Raw genomic sequence first — 15,485 nt, forward strand, 5'->3', positions numbered from 1 at the left:
ATATACATGCACAGTCACTCGAAGGAGAAAAAACGGTTACTTACCTGTAGAATATTTATTGTTCTTTGAGATGTGTTGTGGACATACACATTCCACAACTCTCCCAACTTCCCTGCTACTTTAGAAATTATATACAGCAGTGTTAAGGAACAGAGGGGAAGATGGTGGCACAAGGCGAGTGAGGTACATGTGCTGCCTAGTGGTACTGGTGACAAAAGTCTCTGACTCGAGTACATTGTGTGCACTGGTACCTGCAGCAGAATGTATATGTGGACAGCACATCTCAGAGAACAATGGTTATTCTACAAGTAAGTAATCCTTTTTCCCCCCCTCCCTTCAAGTCCTCTGGTTTCAGTAACCTCCTAGGCAGACCATCAAAATGAACCCCTTGCCTTGACAGGATGGATGGCTCCAACCTCAAAGTGCAAAAGGCAATGGTCGTCATTTTATGCTTTATGTAGCAAGTAGTTTAAATGGGATCAAGTGTATCCAAGTTTTCCTTTTAGTTTCTATTACCTTTATAAAGATAATCATTGGAGAGGTGTATATAGTACTTAATTTTATGATAGGACAAATATGCATTACTTACATACGATAGGTGAGCATATTAGTAGTTTGTCAAATAGAGGTTCCTGTCTCCTCCAATAAGATATTTTTTTAAAATTAGCTATACAAACAATCTACATAGAAGAGAAAGCTAAAAGCTCTCCATTTTAAAGTATCGGATATTCTGGTGTGTATCATTGCTTAATAGTGTAATTGTTTTCTTTCTGAAATTGAATATTCTAGGTTTTAAAGGATTTTTATCATGCTTCCTCTGAGAAGGATTAAATCCTATTAGTTTTTGTTCTGAAAAAGGCCAAAATTGCTTGCTGAAAGCCATATACTATACATAATGGATCTGAACTGTCAAACAGGTACTTGGGCTTCTATTAACAAATCCAAGGAATCTGATATACGTACAATCCATCATAAGTAGTAACTCACTTCTACAGCATCTGCAGATAGTTGCTCCTTAATCATTTTCCTTGTAGTAATAAATGTTGCTGTTGTGATAGTAAAGGTCTTTTTAAAACCTTTAACTGATGATAACATCTTTCTCTACAAAGGCTGAATATAAAATGGGAAAGAGGAAAAACTAGGTCATATATCTGTATTTAATTTCATTCTTAGTCTCTGAAGTCTTCTTATTTAGAAGAAAAAAATCCAAATTAAATGGCATTTATTCAAGAGCATTTATGTTGGTTACAATTTTTAAAGAATATGTGACTCTATCAGTTTGAACTCAGGAGGAAAACACAGTGGCAGCAATCTGTTGGAAAAGCTTTCTGCTTGTACCAGAAGAACTTCAGGTTACAAGTACTTTGTTTATAGCATAGTTCAGTGTGTTTACGGAAAATCTAAAATTTATTAGGCAGGATCATTTCAAAATAGTGACTAAACAAACAGTCTCCTGGTTTTGGGTATGGGTATGGGTATTTGGATGGAGATATTCTTGCCTTGGGAAGACTCCAGTTTTGATTGTCAGATTAATTGCTGTTGTGTTGGCCTGTCTGATCTGAGCTGGTAGACTGTTGGTGGCTCTGACTTCCATGTGCTGTTTTTCAAAGGAATTGTATCCTGTTATTCCTAATGTGTAATCTTTTAGGAAGCAGCATAGCAACTTCAACGTGTTCCTATACCCTATGATATTCAGAGCAACCATTTTTCTTAAAACACCTCCCCCTCAGACCCACCTGAGCCCTTGGCACCATAATGTTGCAGAGAATAAGGTCTTCCTGCTTGCTATGCTCTACTCCACCCATTTCCCAACCCTCCTGCCCACCTGCGTGTCTTGGGGATGTAGTGGCTCTGCAGATTCTGTCCTCTGACACTGCTACCCAGGCTGCATGTTACTGGAGCAGAAAAGGGAACCTTGTGGCCTTTTATGTCCCAGTGCCACTCTGTAGCCCAGGCAACAGTTCGGTCTGTAATCTACTCTTGGGGGTATTTCAGTTTACACTATTTATGGTATAGTTATGCTCATTCTTCCTTTTCTTTTTTCTTTCTTAACTATTTGTTTATTTAGGAAGTTTTAACAGGATTACAGATCCTTACCATGTAAATATCAGAGACAAAACAGTAATCATTATAGCAGTGAGCTTTTGTTTAGAGAAACATACAGTCATATAGTCATTATATCTCTCTCTACTTAACAGGATGTTACCATATTACAGAGTGAAGCATCTTTACTCTGTCCATGATATGCTGCTTCTGGTGATTTTTATTAAATTGAGTGAAATCTCAGGTTACGCATGTCTATCAAATGTTACCACATTTTTCTCTTGCAAATTTTTAAAAGTAATTTTATCTTCTATTACTTTGCTTATTTATCTCCCTAGTGCTATCCCCTGTCAATTTCAAATAATTTTTTGATTAGGAAAAGTTTGCCCCTACTGCCATCCATACTCTGTATTAAACTGTAAATAATTTATTCTCCCTGACCCCCTTTTTTTAGTGTTTAGTAAAGTTCATGTATTAATAGATACTGTAAAAACAATTGTACTCTTGAGAGAGATTTTTTTTTAACTGAGTAATTGTTATTGGCATACTCTGATGTTTTAAATTCTTAAATACTTAGTATCTAGTCTTAATTATTATTCTTAGCCAAGAAGCACATATTTGCTTATAGCGTGACTTTATTTTGTGCAAAAGTGGCTGTTTGCAGTCTTGGAGAATGTAAAGACTTATGAATATAAACTAATTCTGGGCTGCATTTGGCTGTGTTGCCTCTTAAGTGCCTACAGCAGGAGCACTTTATGGAATGACTGACATACCACAAGGTGCCAGATGACTGAGGAGCATCTCCCCAGGTAGTGTTCAATCCATACAGCCTAGAGCTGCAATAGACAGCATTTATTGTGGGTAAAGATTAAACCCATTGCTAACCCACAAAAGGGAGTGGGCCATTTTTCTGGTTTTAATCTCTGACCTAGTTGAATAAATTTTATAAACTAAACTCATCTCTAGGTTAGAGGAAAAATCTGCATCTATTTCTGTACCTTGTCATCCAAAAGAAAATCTGCTGGGTAGAAGTGCGTCCAGGGGAAAGCCCTGGGAAGGCACTGCTCAGTTTAAGGAGCATAGAACTCCTCAAGGGTCGAGAGTAGGGATGAAGAGAAAAGTCCGAAAGCGACGGAAGACTCATTTGTGTGGATGTTTCAGTTGGAGTTTTGTTATCCCGACTGAACTGAAAGGTGACCTGGCCGGAGGGCTAGGTCATGGAAGGTATAGACAGAAACAAGCCATCACATAGCCAAAAAAGAGGTCAACAGAGGATGCTAGAGATGAAGACCGTCCGCAATGCCACGTTGTTACATCAGGGTGAGCTGTACCATTGGAAAGGAAGAACCTGGGGCTGAAGCTGAGCAAGAGTTAATCTAGCTGCCTCCATTAAGGGTTGCTGCAAAAGACAGAGGGCGGAATTGGGAGCATTTGAATTTTTTTGGCCTCTGGCTTGTGTTTTGCCTTTCTTCTCTAGATTAAAGAGCTCTGTAGTGCCTGATATTTTCTTCACAGGAATGTAATTATATGCTGCAATCATTTTATTTCTCAATCTAATTTTTAATAAACAAAACAGATTGAGCTCCTGAAGTCTCTCACTGTAACACATTTTTTTTTCTAGCCCTCTAATCTTTTTTTGTGCCTCTTCTTTGCAACATGTCCAGTTTTTCAACATCCTATTTAAAATGTGGACTCCGGAGCTTGATACAGTATTGGTCTCACCAATACTGTGTACAGTGGTAAAATAACCTCCTTACTTCTACTTACCACTCCTTCTTTGTACATTCAAAGGTCACATAAGTCCCTTTTGCCACCCCACCCCCGGTTAGCTGAACTATTTAATAAGATCACTTTGAAACGTAATTTAAAGTTGATGGCATGATTTTTAGCATGATGAAGTATAACAGGATTAGGCTGAAGTGAAATACTTCAGAGTTCTTACTTTCTGAATACTCCCAACATTCATTTTTAATAGTTATTTACATGTATGAGCTTTTGCCTGGCAGCTAATGAGTATGGCAAAGTGAGGTATTCATACACCTAACACTTTATTATTATTATTAGTAGTAATATTTTGCAACCAGATTATTTCTTTTAGCACTCCTGACACTTCCAACTTGATATTCGACTGATATCAAGCCTAAAAAGGCAGAGTGGTTTTGCTATCTATGCATAGCAGAGCAAAACTCTTCTCATGGATTCAAAACTGAACTTTATTGTAGCAGATAGAGGTGAATGTTGGTACAATGGATTGAAATAAAATCTGTACTTCTGGAAGCAAAATATGCTCTTCAGGTGAGCAGATCAATGAAATAATTGAATTAGTAATTACTTATCCTCTGCAGTTACCTTAACTTTCCAGGGCAAACTGGTTATTTTCTGTTAGATGATGTATAGTTCTCATGGTTTTATTTTTATTGGGGCCTCAGGTAGTTTAGCATGCTGGAGGAAGGTACACTGAGCTAGGCAGAGAAGGGATGTGCTCAGAGTTGCAGACTGCTTCCTGAGAAATTCCTGGGGCAGCACAGCCAACACAACTCGCTTTCTTCTAGGCTTGTGATGAAAGCACAATTGGCCCTAAAGGAGGATGGTCTTGGGTTTTTAAAGATATTTTTTTAAATCCCTTTCATATACAGTTTATCACAGATTTCATTCACTCTTAGAATATACTTGTTGAAAGAGAGGGAGGATTTTTTAAATTGGCAGTTTTATAGGAATAAAATGGAAGAATTTGTCACGACTATTTCACCAATAAGAGAGCAGATCAATGGGCTTTCAGATAAAAGAACTGTTGTCATCGTGTGCCTTCACTAGTTAACATAAAGAAGAATTAGTAAGCAGCTTTTGCTCTAAGGTCTTTGAAGCTATTTGCAACAGAGTCAACTTCAGTCAAAAACCTTTGGTGCTAGGTTTGAAATTCTGTTGGGAACTGATAGATAAAAGTAATGGGTGATGTGCTTTGAAAAGTCATTCATAGTTCGTTGAATCATTTATACACCTCCATTCGTGGTGGTGTTGACATTACAGAAATATAAAATTGATACGGTTACTCAATGTTTTATAACATTCCTAGCCAGTGCAGTGGCTTGATGGCATAGCTGCAGTGTAGAAAACTTATGTCTTCAGTAATTTGTGAGTTAAAAATACAAATATTATGGATATTCATGGGCTTTAAAGATTTAGATTTTTAAGGTTGTGCTCTTTGAGGAGCTAAGAGCAAAGGGAAATGACTGATCTTTCTCTTTAAGAAGTTGTGATTTGCAAGATGGCCAGAGAGGAAATCTCTTGTCTACTCACTTATCTGAAGACGTACAGCCAAACTCATCCATGTGCCCAGCTCTTGGGCCAGTGTCTGTCTCTCCAATTCTGGAGCTGCTATTGCTGGTTAAGAACAATCATAGAAAACTAGACTTCTCTCTTGCTTCTGATCACTTTCCTGTGCCAGTATACAATGAAGTTGGAACAGTAAACTAAGGGGTTGCCTGAAAGAGAAGGCAAAATGCTTTGAAGAATGGGTAGGGCATGGATGGGATCCAGAGTTGGTGAGCTAACAAAGAGCTGGAGAGTAGCACAGTTCAATGTAAGTGCCATGACTAAAAACACAGATGTAATCCTCCAAGATGACACTAGCTGTGCAACGAGTGTGCACCCCAAGTGTAAATGGGATGGAACAAACATGGGTATGGGCAGCTATGTGGAAGTGAAGGTTCTGTTTTCTTTGATATCTTTCATGAATAGGTCTCATCAAATGGACCACTCTGATTTTATTACTACCTAAGACTAACTGTTCTATTTTTTTATACTACTACATCATGCTGTATAAGGCCTTGTCTACACTACGAGAGTAGTTCGATTTTACTTGCATCGAATTTTTGGAATCGATATTGCAAAGTCGAACGTGTGTGTCCACACTAAGGACAGTAATTCGATTTTGTGAGTCCACACTAACGGTGAAAGCGTCGACATTCGAAGCGGTGCACTGTGGTCAGCTATCCCACAGTTCCCGCAGTCCCCTCTGCCCATTGGAATTCTGGGTGTAGCCGGCAATGCCTTCTGGGTAACAAAATGTGCTGTTGGGTAACTGTCGTCATCCGTCCATCACTCCCGCCCGCCCTCCCTCCCTGAAAGCGCCAGCGGGAAATCAGTTCGCGCACTTTTTTCCAGTCATTGACAGCGCGGACGCCACAGCACTGCGAGCATGGAGCACGCTGCGACCATCGCTGCAGTTGTGGCTGCTCTCAACGTCTCGCAGCTTATCATACAGGTTTCCCTGAGGCAGATGCAGAAAAGTCAGGCGAGGAGGCTACGGCACCGCGGTGATGGCCTGAAGTCTGAGAGTAGCACAGACCTCTCAGAAAGAACGGGACCCAGCGCCGAGGACATCACGGTGGCAATGGGTCATGTTGATGCCGTGGAACGGCGATTCTGGGCACGGGAAACAAGCACTGAGTGGTGGGACCGCATAGTGCTGCAGGTCTGGGATGAATCCCAGTGGCTGCGAAACTTTCGCATGGGGAAGGGAACTTTCCTGGAACTTTGTGAGTTGCTGTCCCCTGCCCTGAAGCGCAATGACACCCGGTTGCGAGCAGCCCTGACTGTCCAGAAGCGAGTGGCCATAGCCCTCTGGAAGCTTGCAACGCCAGACAGCTACCGGTCAGTCGCGAACCAGTTTGGGGTGGGCAAATCTACCGTGGGGGTTGTTGTGATGCAAGTAGCAAAGGCAATCGTTGATGTACTGCTGCCAAAGGTAGTGACCCTGGGAAACGTGGAGGCGATCATAGATGGCTTCGCAGTGATGGGATTCCCAAACTGCGGTGGGGCCATAGATGGAACTCACATCCCTATCCTGGCACCGGACCACCAGGCCACCCAGTACATTAACCGAAAGGGATACTTTTCCATGGTGCTGCAGGCACTGGTGGACCACAGGGGACGTTTTACCAACATCTACGTGGGATGGCCGGGCAAGGTTCATGACGCTCCTGTTTTCAGGAACTCTGGTCTGTTTAGACGGCTGCAACAAGGTATTTACTTCCCGGACCACAAAATAACTGTTGGGGATGTGGAGATGCCTATAGTCATCCTCGGGGACCCAGCCTACCCGCTAATGCCCTGGCTCATGAAGCCCTATACTGGCGCCCTGGACACTGAAAAAGAACTCTTCAACTACCGGCTGAGCAAGTGCAGAATGGTGGTGGAGTGTGCTTTTGGCCGTCTCAAGGGGAGATGGAGAAGCTTACTGACTCGCTGTGATCTCAGTGAAACCAATATCCCCATTGTTATAGCAGCTTGCTGTGTGCTCCACAATCTCTGTGAGAGCAAGGGGGAGACCTTTATGGCGGGGTGGGAGGTTGAGGAAAATAGCCTGGCTGCTGATTACGCACAGCCAGACAGCCGGGCGATTAGAAGAGACCAGCGGGAAGCGCAGTGCATCCGGGAGGCTTTGAAAGCAAAGTTCCTGAGTGAGCAGGGTAACCTGTGACTTTAAAGTTTGTGTACAGAGAAGCTGAACCTGCTCCTGTTTCTTTACCCAGTTCATGTTGACTATCCTATCCAGTTACATACCCCCTTCACTCCCCCTCCAACACACGTGTCGAAATAAAAATAGTTCTACTTTGTTAATGCACACCGTTTTCTTTAATACTGTTTTCGCGGGAATTTTTTAAAACTGGGACGCAGACTGTGGTGCGGAGCGGGTGTAGTGTAGTGACGCGAATGAAGCTTCTAAACTCAAGGATTGACAGGCTCCACTGCGTGGCTCTGTGATCCTGCATAAGGACCGCCGCTTAAGATCTGTAACTGCCCTCCCCCGCCACAAAGTCACAGAGCAACCCACCCCCCACCACATAACATGAAAACCACCTCCCAGACTAACCAGGGTAACTAGTCACTGCATCACTGCACTGTGTATGTGCCCTGCTGCTGTGCCTGCCCCCGCCTATGTACCCTGCCAAAGGTGACTGTCCTGTCCAATTACCAACCCCCTTTCCCCTCCTCCTCCAAAAGAACATGATTGAAACAGTAGTTAACAGAAACGTATTTTTTATTATCAACTACACATGGAACTGGGAGGTGAAACTTGGATGGGGGCTTGTGTCAGGCGGGAAGGAAAGAACTTTTCAAATTTTGGGGAATGAGAGCCTTCTGCTACTCGAGCTCTCTGCAGGGGTGGAGTGAGAGTTAGCACGGACTCTGCCGCCTCTCCTTCTTTGCACTTTGGGTGAGGTGGGTATGGGACTTGGTGGCGGGGGAGGGCGGTTAGAGAGAGACTGCAGCGGGGCTCTGTCCTCCTGCCTCCGTTCCTGCAGAACATCCACAAGGCGCCGGAGCGTGTCTGTTTGCTCCCTCAGTAGTCCAAGCAGCGTTTGAGTCGCCTGCTGGTCTTCCTGCCGCCACCTCTCCTCCCGATCCATGTTTGCTTGGTGCATTTGGGTCAAGTTCTCCCGCCACTGGGTCTGCTGTGCTGCCTGGGCTTGGGAACAGGCCATAAGCTCCGAGAACATGTCCTCCCGTGTCCTCTTCTTCCTATGCCTAATCCGCGCTAGCCTCTGGGAGTGTGATGCCAGGCTAGGTTGTGAGACAGTCGCAGATGGGGCTGTGGAAATGGGAAAAAGGGAGTGAATTCCTCAGAAAGATAAATGTAGTTGTGAACAAAGAACATAGTCTTTCTCTGTGAACAAGACCATGCACAGCACCTATCATATGCGCACTCAGCACAAGGTCGAATTCTCGGCCTTCGCATTCAGTGCCTGGGGTCTTGCACAGCACATTTCAGAAGCGGGGCAGCACAACGGAATTTCTGTTGCAGGCAGACATGGTAAGCCATAGACTTGTGGCAGTTTAAAACTTTTATATTACCACTGGCCTCATTTCACATTTAAAGCAATGTCAGTCCCTGCTGCCAGCAATCCGGCAAGCGGGAACTCTGCCCCTGTCCCACCCCCTCGCGGCTGTCCCCGGGAACGATCCCTTTCGGCTGCCCCTCTCCCGCCTCCACCGCATGGCTGCAAACCAGCGGTTACAGTTCTGTAAAGGAACGGTCAAGCAGTCCCAACACTAACATTCCCCTATCTAATTCAAAGCAGGTCACCATGGGCGACATCACCCTGATGAGGATTTCTGAGAGAGAGAGAGAGAGAGAGAGAGAGAGAATGCTCCGGGAAAGCCTCCAAAGACCAGGGCCGTATGCCGCCCTGCTGTGCAGAGCAATGATTCCCGAGTACTTGATAGTCTCGTGGCGCGGCAATGTGTCGTACTTCGGAGGACCCAATAAGGCCGCTCTCCCCAGGAACCTCATGCAACGGCTTTCCAATTACCTCCAGGAGAGCTTCATCGAGATGTCCCAGGAGGATTACTGCTCTATCCCCGGACATATAGACCGCATTTTACTGTAGCTGCAGTAGTAGGGAATAAACAGTAGAGCGGCTTGGGCAGGACCATCACGGAAAACCGGACATTGCTAGATTTTTTTTCAAAACTTGCACTGCCCATGACTGAACCGTTAAGCGCCTAGGGCAAAGTAATCATGAACAACCCATTCTTTTAATTGTTAATATTCCTGTTCTGTTAAAAATAAATGTTTAGATGTTTAGATGTTTACAACACTTACTGGCTGATCCTTCCCCAGATTCTGTGTCCGGGGTAACGGCTGGGGACGCTTGGTAGGGGATCTCTGTAAGGGTGATGAAGAGATCCTGGCTGTCGGGGAAATCAGCGTTGTGAGCGCTGCCGACTGCCTCGCCCTCCTCATCTCCTTCCTCATCTTCCCCGTCCCCTAACATGTCCGAGGAACCGGCCGTGGACACTATCCCATCCTCAGAGTCCATGGTCAGTGGTGGGGTAGTGGTGGCGGCCGCACCGAGGATGGAATGCAGTGCCTCGTAGAAACGGGATGTCTGGGGATGGGATCCGGAGCGTCCGTTTGCCTCTTTGGTCTTCTGGTAGCCTTGTCTCAGCTCCTTGATTTTCACGCGGCACTGCGTTGCATCCCGGCTGTATCCTCTCTCTGACATGTCTTTAGAGATCTTCTCGTAGATCTTTGCATTCCGTCTTTTGGATCGCAGCTCGGAAAGCACAGACTCATCGCCCCACACAGCGATGAGATCCAAGACTTCCCGATCAGTCCATGCTGGGGCCCTCTTTCTATTCACAGACTGCACGGCCATCACTGCTGGAGAGCTCTGCATCGTTGCCAGTGCTGCTGTGATCGCCACGATGTCCAGACAGGAAATGAGATTCAAACTGGCCAGACAGGAAAAGGAATTCAAATTCAAATTTTCCCGGGGCTTTTCCTGTGTGGCTGGTCAGAGCATCCGAGCTCGTACTGCTGTCCAGAGCGTCAGAGTGGTGCACTGTGGGATAGCTCCCGGAGCTATTAGCGTCGATTTCCATCCACACCTAGCCTAATTCGACATGGCCATGTCGAATTTAGCGCTACTCCCCTCGTCGGGGAGGAGTACAGAAGTCGAATTAAAGAGAACTCTATGTCGAACTTAATAGCATTGCAGTGTGGACGGGTGCAGGGTTAATTCGATGTAACGGCGATAACTTCGACATAAACGCCTAGTGTAGACCAGGCCTAAGCTGTGTTTCGGTGAGTCCTAGGAGATCTGGCTGGTGACATACCCTGTTTCCCCGAAAATAAGACAGTGTCTTATATTAATTTTTGCTCCCAAAGATGCGCTAGGTCTTATTTTCAGGGGATGTCTTATTTTTCAATGAAGAATACGGTACACATTTTTTTGCCTTATTATCGGGGAGGTCTTATTATCGGGGGGATGCCTTATATTACAACGAGAGGCAAAACTGTAAGTAGGCCTTATTTTCGGAGGATGTCTTATTTTCGGGGAAACAGGGTAGTTGTCTGGCTTCTTGCATATTTTCTACCAGGTACATAGGAAATACTACTGAGATGTTCCTCCTATTTTTTTTTTTTAAGCAGATATTTGGCAACACATTTTGCTTCAAACACTCAGTTTTTTTCAATGGTAATAAAAGCACCTGATAATAGCCAGCACTATCTACATCTTTACCTCGATATAACGCTGTCCTCAGGAGCCAAAAAATCTTACCGCGTTATAGGTGAAACCACGTTATATCGAACTTACTTTGATCCGGAGTGTGCAGCCCCGCCCCACCAGAGCACTGCTTTACCGTGTTATATCAGAATTCGTGTTATATCGGGTCGTGTTATATCGGGGTAGAGGTGTAGTTACTAGTCTAGTACATCATGTGTTCCAATGGGAAGAGAAAATACTAGTCTAGCTGCCTGGTAGTTTCTTGCCATCCTTAAATGAGGGCCAGTAGTTGGAGGAATCTTTGCTCTTTCTCTTCCTGTCACTAAAGAACTATTCCCACATTCCAATCCTCCATTTGGCTTTGTATTTCCTATATCTTATCAAAGGCAGCAATATCTACCGGGGAGCTGAAGACTGAGAATCAGGAGACTGGGTTCATATTCACAAATCTGCTTCTGACTCGCTGTGTGGTCATGAACAAGTAATTTCTCTTTTCTCAGTGTTTTCATTTTATAGTTGGGAGAATAATGATACTTAACCTTGAGGTCCTTGGATAGAAGGTGCTATATAAATCAAAGTCTTATTCCAAAACTGCTCCATGCTATATCCAGGGGTTGGAGTCCACAGTGGTTGTAAACTTGCTGTAAAGACTACTAGTGTTCATTTTAGATTGTAGATGTGCGCTTTCCCTAAGCGATGGCAGGGAAATGATCTTGGATTGCATTTGTTGGGTTTTGGAGGATTGTACTTTGGATACCTGGTCCTAGCAGTAAGAATTATAGCCAGAGTCCTCCCCAGCCTTAATAATGTTGTGTGTTTAATTTATGGTCAAGTGGCTTCTCGTGGACTGGCAGTAACCCACCATCCCTGGCCAGTAGAGGTTAGAAAGATGGGGTGTTCCCACATACCTAAGTGAGATTTGGAGATACCCTAGTGCAGGCCTGCACAACTCATAAAGCGGCGAGGGCCATATTACTCCAAAGAAAACAGCTGAGGGCCGAACCCCCCCCAGCGCTACCAGCCCCCCCAAAACACAACACCCCCCACAGTGCTGCCCGCCCTGCGGAAACAACCCCCAGTGCTGCCCAGCCCTCCCCGAAGCTCCTCCCCTCAGCGCCGCCCGCCCCGCGGAAACAAACCCTCCTTCCCCAGCACCACTGAGGAAAGGGGGGAGGGGTAGCTCAGTGGTTTGAGCATTGGCCTGCTAAACCCAGGGTTGTGAGCTCAATCCTTGAGGGGGCCACTTAGGGATTTGGGACAAAAATCAGTCCTTGGTCCTGCTAGTGAAGACGGGGCTGGACTCAATGACCTTTCAAGGTCCCTTCCAGTTCTAGGAGATAGGATATCTCCATTAATTTAAAAAACAGCAGTATTGAACCTTTGTAATATGTTATAGTGGGCTCCTAAGGTAGTATAATTAAGGTAAAAGAAAACTGTCTTTTTGCTAGAAGTAGAATAAGATCTTCCCCCCCACTTTGTAATCAGTTGCCCTGAATGAATGAGGTAGGCATGGAAGGCAGCACCTACAGACAGCTGCAAGCCTTGGAGAGGGGATGGGAGCCAAACCTGATCAGTAGACCAGGTCAGCCATCAAGTCACTGTTGCCTCCTCAACCCCCCTCCCGTACCGCCGGCTCACCTGCACCCCCGCCACTGCCTGCCCGCTTGCCTCCTCAGCCGCCCCCATCCCTGCTGCCGGCTCGCCTGCCCCTCCGCCACTGCTCGCCTCCTCAGTCCCCACCCCCTTGGCTCGCCTACTCACCCCCCGCCACTGCCCACTCGCCTCCATGGCCCCCCTCCCTCACCCGCCGCTTGCCTACTCACCCCATGCGGGCCGCACAGTGAGCCCACACGGGCCGCATGCGGCCCCCGGGCTGCACGTTGTGCAGGCCTGCCCTAGTGCAATACTTTGAATGGGAATACAGACCTGGTTAGACCATGGGTTTAGGAGGGTTTGTTATGGTTTTGGAAAGAAGGTACATGTGTAGATCTGAAAAGCCATGTTTACAGAATTACAGAAATGGGAGGGTTGGGGGGGAGAGGAGGATGAACAGCAATGATGCATAGAGCAATGATGCTATCATCCCCTTTTGTGCCCCTGATTTCAGAAGTTGCTAGAACTATATGTCTTGTTGTATTACTTATTTAATAAACTTTTACTGCCACTTGAAATACTAAGTTGAGTTTGTCTCCACTGATGCCTACATAGTCTGAGTAAAGTCTTTGCTATCTCGAATTTCTTGGGATCTAAGGAAAACCTGGATAAGTTTGTTACTGCCTCCTTCTCTTGATGGCTGTGCCTTTACAGGAGTGTCAGTGCTGCATTTTGGAATTCAGCATAGCAGTGGAACTGATCTGTAGATAATATGCCGCGTGAGCTGCAGACATAGCTGCAGACATATCTACACTAACTTAAAATAAGTTTAAATTATTTTTAATATATTATGATTCTAATTCATAGTTAATTTACAGGCTGTAGAAGGGTAACAGCTATTGGAATTTTGACTCCTCTGGACCTATGTCAAGAATCCAAATTCTTGCTTCATTTTTGTAACCTTTTTAAGCTACTGAGTAGACTTTCCAAGGCTGTGTGAGCACTTATCCAGCCTCACTTGCCTCCCTTTGATCAACCTATAGGATTCCCACATAGTTTAATTTTTCAGAAGTTGCCACATGTAATTGAAAAACAGCTTGTTCTGATGAATGGCTTGTTTTCTCCCAGAAGAGTTGCATATAACTCCTCTTCAATATTAATTTGCCATTAGAGTTAATGGGAGTTACATGCATATCAGGAGTGAAAGAGATTTCTAAATGCATAATCATGACAAAAGAGCACTTCTTAGTTCTTTAGTTAAATCGCCTTTTCTAAGTGTGGAAAACCATTGCATGTGTTATTGATACGAGTGAAATCAATGCTGATTTTGTTTAGTGGTTGTCTCTCCTTTCCCAACAATATTCTCACAGACACCAACAGAGACTAATTTAAAGAGTAAATGTGAGAGGGAAAATGTAACTATCCTTTTTATGTTCAGTTTCAGGTGTGCCCTAGAAGTTTGTGTGTTTCTACACCTGGACACCGGACTGATCTTTTTCATAGAGATCCTCAGAATGTTCTGATAACGGACTTTTTTGGCAGTGTACGAAAGGTGGAAATTACAACACAGACCGTTGCTCTGGATCCTAACTTAGTTGGCTTGGAAACCAGGTATATATATATATATATATATATATATATATTTTCAGTTTTGGTTCATATACTTTCATGTAGTATAAATAGAGAACATATACTGTAGCTGTACCCACCTGTTTTATACTTGATATGAAGTCTGTGAACATGCAGTATATTTTAATGAGTAAGGCTTTGATTCTCTCTTTGATTCTGATTTAGGGCAGCCCAGCTCCAGCGCAAGTTTGGGGTGTATAGGAGCACTTCTAACTTGCATCATTGGAGGGTAATGCAGGGTGAAGCTCTGCTCTGCCATACCCCCATTCCTGTACCACTCCAACACATCCTCCTCCTTCCCCTTATGCAATGGGGCGGGGGAAAGGGAGGGCAGCACTGGGTCCACTAGGCAGCTGAGCTTCATTCTTCCATCCAGCCATTGGTGGAGAGAACACCTGGGCAAGAGGAATTCTCCCCATGGCTGGCTGAGTGGTTTAGGGCTACATAGCACAAAGTGGTTTTAGACTAGAGAATCCATCCATAAGGAATTTTATAGCTGATATAATGCTGCTGCATTTTGGCATCAAACAGCAACTGTTCAGCGTGCAAGCCCAGTCTGCACTGTCCATGTTTATTTTTAGAAAATTGTGGTGGATTTAGGATTCTTATGAAAGGTGCAAAATCCTCTCCATACCAGCCTGTACCAAAAATATCTCAGCCCCTCCTTTGGGGGAATGGGATTGTCCCTTTTATTTTTAGATTAATTTTCCATTGCAAATCCAGAGGATTGCCTTCTGTGTCTTCTAATATGATATTTTATTTGAAAATAAAGCTTTTAATTTTGAGAAGTAGCCAGAGAGAAATGTTCCTCAGAGAAGCAACTCTGCAATAATGCTTGGGATTTTGAGCTCCATGTAGTATATAGCCATGATGTTATTCAAGATTGAGTGAGGGGATACAGGGAGTGTCAGCCAATTGATGAAGTGAATTCTCTCTTTAGTACTGCACGATAAAAACAGGACTTCTAGTTTTCAGTTTAAATTGATACTTTGAGATAAATATTTCTAAAATCTAAGGCTCTAGAGAGTTCTTACAGTTGTGTCTAAACTCAATCACTGTACTTTCAAACATCACTTTGGCCTAATTCCTAGCCAGTTTCACACAGCAAAATGATGTATGAAGTAAGCTGAAAAGTGCCTGGAAAATGGGAATTTGGGGGCTAAATGTTTATTTGTTGAAAAATTCTCCCTTCTCTAAACTATG

General features: G+C 44.3%; 1 protein-coding gene across 2 annotated transcripts in view; it reads left to right on the forward strand.

Moving 5' to 3' along the window:
* Positions 1-15,485, forward strand: part of PIGK (phosphatidylinositol glycan anchor biosynthesis class K) — a 116,911-nt gene that overhangs the window by 21,401 nt on the left and 80,025 nt on the right. For both annotated transcript variants that reach the window (XM_034778098.1, XM_034778099.1), the window contains exon 9: positions 14,092-14,264. In XM_034778098.1, coding sequence (XP_034633989.1) covers positions 14,092-14,264 — 173 coding nt within the window. The remainder of the gene's footprint in view (positions 1-14,091; positions 14,265-15,485) is intronic.

The sequence above is a fragment of the Trachemys scripta genome, chromosome 8, assembly GCF_013100865.1.
Source record: "Trachemys scripta elegans isolate TJP31775 chromosome 8, CAS_Tse_1.0, whole genome shotgun sequence".
In the NCBI taxonomy this organism is placed as follows: domain Eukaryota; kingdom Metazoa; phylum Chordata; order Testudines; family Emydidae; genus Trachemys; species Trachemys scripta.